The sequence below is a fragment of the Crocuta crocuta genome, unplaced genomic scaffold (assembly GCF_008692635.1).
Source record: "Crocuta crocuta isolate KB4526 unplaced genomic scaffold, BGI_CrCroc_1.0 scaffold77, whole genome shotgun sequence".
Taxonomy (NCBI): Eukaryota; Metazoa; Chordata; class Mammalia; order Carnivora; family Hyaenidae; genus Crocuta; species Crocuta crocuta.
Genome location: NW_027532172.1, coordinates 1696809 through 1702450, shown reverse-complemented (window position 1 = coordinate 1702450; position 5642 = coordinate 1696809). Strand labels below are relative to the sequence as shown.

At 52.1% G+C, this 5642-nt stretch overlaps 1 protein-coding gene across 1 annotated transcript in view; it reads left to right on the top strand.

Moving 5' to 3' along the window:
* The first annotated feature begins 5072 nt into the window (after positions 1–5072).
* IQCN (IQ motif containing N) overlaps positions 5073–5642 on the top strand; it is a 12377-nt gene continuing 11807 nt past the window's right edge. Inside the window, 1 exon segment of the mRNA XM_077777167.1 lies at positions 5073–5137. Within this exon segment, the coding sequence (XP_077633293.1) occupies positions 5125–5137 (13 nt within the window). The 5' untranslated portion in view covers positions 5073–5124.

The window sequence follows — 5642 nt, the reverse complement described above, 5'->3', positions numbered from 1 at the left end:
CCAACATCCTACTCTCCCATTTTGAGGAAACTAATGTTCAGAGAGATCGAGTGACTTGAGGTCACACAGCCTAATGTTTTTAGGAGACTGCAGGGACATTCGGACCTCACCTCCGGAGCCTTGACTGCCAGGCTGCCTTCTTTCCCTGCCTGCTCTGGCCCTTGCTGTTGTGTGGCAAAAGACCCTGGGTTTTGGGCTTCTGCGTCACTTGGGGCCTGGAGGCACCTAGGCATTGGTGGTCAAGGACACAGGGCAAGTCAAGCTGGTGGCCATGTGTTGAGCATCAGCTGTATACCCAGCCCTGCTAGGGAAGGCAGATGAATTGTATCTGTTTTATAAACAGGGAAACAGAGGTGCAAAGAAGGAACAGCATGTGCCCACAGCTCCTCTGCCATTGAAAGGGTGGGACACTTCCTTCTGATCACCGTGGCTGCCCACGTTTCAAGACTTCAGGAGCTGCTTTGGGGGGTGGTTTTGAACCACATGACCTCATCCTGCACCACGTTCAGGCAGACGTTTCAGGAGGGGGCCTGGGAGTGAGAAAGAGGCTGAAGCTAAGTTGGGGGTGTTGACACAGAGAGGGCCAAGAGCCATGTTTGAAGGGTAGACCTTCACTCTTCAGGAGACGGAGTCCTAACTTGCCACTTTGCCACTGTGTGACCTCAACCGAGTCCTCTCCCCTTTTCCCCTCTACCTTCTGTACTGTGAAATGGGTACGTTCATGTCCAGGTAACATCTCTCATATCACTTTGTGGGATGAATACTAATGGTACTCAAGTGCTTCCCGTGCAGCCCCCGATCTATAGAGCAGGGGAGGCCCAGGAGATTGGGAGATGTCCCCAACACCCCTGAACTGTTTTACTCCGAATCCTTCCAACATCAAATGTGTTGAGGGTGGGGGGTTCCCCACACCAACCAATTCTGTTTTCTAGGCACCAACCAGGTGTCCTGCAATTCAGTTCTGTCACTACCTGCCGTTAGCCCAGACCCCACAGCTCAAGGGCCTAGTCCCACAAGACCATCCCCATTTAAGATGCCAGTTGCAAGTCCCAAGCTGTCACCTGGGACTTCTGAATAACCAGCTAGAAACCAAGGAATTCCATGACCCCACCCCGGTTTTGATAATTTGCCAGAACAGCTCAAAGAGCCTAGAGAAGTGCTTTATTCACTATTACCGACTTATTATACAAGATAGAAGTTAGGAAGAGGCAGGCGGAGGAGACGTATGGGGCAAAGTACAAGGGCAAGGGGTGTGTCGTTTCCACGGCCTCCGCCGCCTCCTTGTGCACCAGCTAGAAGGTTCAGAGAGCCTCATTGGTCTTATTCCATCGGCACGATTGGTTAGATCATTGGCCTTGGGTGATTAGTTCAATCGTCAGCCCCTCTTCCCTCCCAGGAGGTCTGGGAGGTGGGGCTGAAAGTTCCAACTCTCTAACGCCTCGGTCTTTCTGGGGACCAGCGCCCATCCTGAAGCTATCTGCTAGTCCCCGGCCGTCACTCATCTTCCAGTTTACAAAAGACACTTAGCACTCTCAGAGATTCCAAGAGTTTTAGGAGCAGAGTGCCAGGGACCAGGGGCCAAGACCAAGTGCATTTCACTGCATCCCACCCCTGCTAAATGGCAGAGCAGGGGCCAGAAGCCTAGACCCTTGCCTGCCTCCTAGGAGCCTTGGGTCTAAGTGGAGGCCCTAGTTTCTCACCAGCATGTGACACAGGGCCTTTTTTGGAAACCACGGATTTGACCCCCTACTTGAAACCTTTCTGGAAAAAAGTTCTTTTTTTTTTTTTTTTTTTAATTTTACCCTCAATTCCCACCAGCAACTTTTTTTTTCTAGGAGAGAGAGAGAGAGAGACAGCGTGAGCAGAGGAGGGTCAGAGAGAGAGGGAGATACAGACTCTGAAATAGGCTCCAGGCTCTGAGCTGGCAGTCAGCACAGAGCCCGACGCGGGGCTCGAACCCAAGAACTGCGAGATCATGACCTAAGCTAAAGTCGGACGCTCAACTGACTAAGCCACCCAGGTGCCCCTGGAAAAAAGTTCTTGAGTGCCTCCGGCCCTACCCAAACTATTTCTGTCCCTTCTGGCCTCAGAGCCTTTGCACGGCTATAAGTCTGGTAACACGTCTTCCCTCGGTTACCCAGCTGACCTTGGAAGCCGGTTCCCAACAAGCCTCAGGCTGGGCTAGGGCTTTCCTGGGTTCCCACAGTGCTCTGTGCTTCCACCATTACTGCCCTGACCACTCTGGGTTTGTGTGTAGCTCACTGAGGGCATAGAGGGGAGCTGTCCTGGTCAGTGCTGAAACAAAGGACGTAAGTCCCGCCAACTGCCGTATCCCTGGGTTTGCCCACAGCTACACCCCCAGTGTGGAGAAGATGAGGGCATCTCTGCCAAGCGAAACTGGGTGACCCCACTTGCCTCTTGCTCTGGTGCCTCCCAGTGGCTCCCCAGGGAAACGAGGCAGAGGCTGCTGGACCAGGCTGTGTGGCTTTGGCAGGACCCTGCCGAGCCAAGGCCAAGGTGTGTGTCAGCCCCGGCCCGGCCAGCAGTGATTCACACCAGGCATCAGCCCAGCCCCAGGAGGTGAATGGGGACGGTGGCCTCACTTTCCCCTTCAGGACTGTGCCTCCGAGTCAATACCCATTTTTGCCAGGCCCGTATGGGGACCCTGAGACCTTCAGCTGAACTTCACCCTAAGGAGCCGCCATCCTCAGAGCCAGACACAGACACCCGCCTGGCCTTTTAGGATGTGGATCAGAGTATAGCAGGAGTGCCTTCTTTGCTCTAGAGCCTCTTAGGACTCCTGAGAACCTTCTTGATAAAACCCAAACCCTTGTACTCCTCTCTGACTCCTCTCTATCCGGTTGTCCACTTCCTGGCCCTCTTCTCCGTCGCCTCCAACCACATCAACCTCTATTCATGGTCCCTATTCATGCCTAACTTCTTCCCACCTCAGGGCCTTTGCCCATGCTGCGTTCGCCACCTGGAATGCCCTTCCCCCAGCTCTCCTATGACTAACTCCTCCTCTGGGACTCAGCCCATCCACCCCCCCCTTAGATTCCTTCCTAGCAGTCTCACACCCCCACGTTATTTGAGTTTGTGTGTGTCCCGAGGCCCAGATAAGTCCCACTACAAATTTAGGTGCTCAACAAATGCCCCAGGTATGTGAGACTGAGTCTGCCTTGAGACACCTGTAGGGGAAGAATTTGGGCCCCCGTCTGTACTCAGAGCCCTAATTTTCTGTTCCCGACAGGCAGGAAATCTATAGCCACCACCATAACCATCAGCCCTGGTCTAGGTACTGCCCCCATGCTGGGTCTGCCTTCTAGAACCGCCTTCCCCCGAGAGCTGATAGGGATTGGCTGGAACTTGGCTGTGAGTCACAAAGCCATTGTGGCACCAGGGTCCCAAGGCTGGCCGCTCGGGCTGGTGGGTTCAGCTTCAGGGGCAGGTGAGTGGGGCTGGCGGAGGGTTTGGTGGGGGGTACACCGAGTCTGGGTTGTTCTCCCCGGGTCTCCAGCACTTTCACAGTCCCCTTGGACCCTCCAGGCCACTCCAAGAAATGGGCTCGCTTTTCATCCCCTCAGACCAAGGGCACTTGGGGCCCCCAAAAACCTAATAGTGGCTTTGTCTGCCTGGGGTCCCAGCCTGGAGAACCAATCATGTTTCTTGGGAGGCTGGAAAGTGGTCTTAGCCTGTGTAACAGGAAACTGAGGCTCAGAGGGGTTTACTCAAAATTGCCAAGCCAGCCACTCAGCTTACATATCTGGGGGCCCCTTTCCTTTTCTCTGTCCCCTCTCACTCCATTGTCTGTTCACTCATTCTGATTGAGTTCATCGAAAGAGCTGAACCATGTGGTTGATGAAACCCCAGGCTCTGGGATAGGCCAGTTCGGATCCTGAAGTTGCTCTCTCCAAGTTCTGAAGCTTGGGCTGCACCCATCCATCCGTCCACTCATCCATCCGTCCATCCATGATCCATCCATCCATCCATCCATCCACCCATCCACACGTGCATGCATGCATGCATCCACTCATCCATCGACCAATCGATCGATCAATCGATCCATTCATCCATCCATCCAACCATCCATGCATGCATCTATCCATGCATCTATCCATAAACATCTATTGAGCACCTATTATATGCATTATTCTAGGTATCGAGGGTTCAATAGCAAACAAAAGAGGCAGACATCCCTACGCATGGGCAGCTCATAGTTAAAGGGGAGAGGCAAATCAGAAATAACATAAAGGAGTAAGAAATATGGTATGCTGGCTTCTCCGGGCCTCACGTCCCTCCTCTGGGAAATGGGGACAATGGCTGTGCTCACCTCCAGGAGAACCAACCTCAGGCTCATTTGCTGTTATGATTCAGTTCACACCGATGCTTGCTCTGAATGGGCCCAGCCCAAGATCATGACCTGAGCCTAAGTCAGACACTTAACAGACTAAGCCACCCAGGCGCCCCTGTTCTGTGTAATCTAAGCCACCTCCTGTTGATAAGCATTTGGGCGGTTTTTAGTTTTTACTCTTCTTCAACAATACAGTGAGGAACATCCTTGAACGTGCTTCTCTATGTACTTGTAACTGACCCCCTAGGAATCACCTTTTTGCTTATCTCTAGCTGTTTTGTTTAAATGTACAAAATAACATTAGGGGCACCTGGGTGGCTCAGTCAGTTAAGTGTCCAACTCTTGATTTCAGCTCAGGTCATGATCTCACAGTCATTAGATCGAGCCCTGTGGTGGGCTCTGTGCTGACAGCATGGAGCCTGCTTGGGATTCTCTCTGTCCCTCTCTGCCCCTCCCCTGATTGCACACACACTCTTTTTCTCTCTCTCAAAATAAATAAACATTAAAAACCCCAAAATAACACTAGAATGATCTTCTCTGTACATTCATCTTTGTGGAATTAAAAGTTTTGAGATGTTAGGGTTTTTGGGGGTTTGTTGGTTTGTTTGTTTGTTTGCTTTTAACATTTCTTCTCATGTTGGTGTTGAGGACAGAGGCAGCCCAGGGAAGTGTTGCTGCACGTTGCATGGAATGAAAGGCTGAATGAAGGCTACTTCCTCTTACAAGCTGGCTTCTGAGATTGCACCTTCTCCTCCTGCTCCTTCTCCAACTCTATGGCCCTCCAAGGTATGAAGATGGCTGGGAAAGGAAGTCTGGCTGCTCCCGCCAGATGGCAGGGGTGGGGGGCTTCTGCCAAACAAGTGTGTTATGCATCAGGTTACGCATCAGGGCTGCTTGGCAGTATCCCAGCTCCCTCTGAACCAAGGTACTTCTGAAAGCCAAGTCACCCCCTCATTCTTTTACCCATCCTTCCATCTGTCATTGAGCTACGCATCATCTACTAGTCATTGCCATCTATCACTGATTCATCCACCCACTCATCAGCGCACCTCCTAGTCATTGATCTCTTCAATTCCTTCAGCTCTCTTCACTCATACATCCATTTATCTACTTAGATTTCATCCATCCACTACTCATTCGTCTTTCCATCCATCCATTCCTCCCTCCTCTTCTCCCTCCCATCCCACCCATCCACCCATCCACCCATCCATCCACCCATCCATCCACCCATCCACCCATCCATCCACCCATCCACCCATCCATCCACCCACCCATCCATCCACCCATCCAC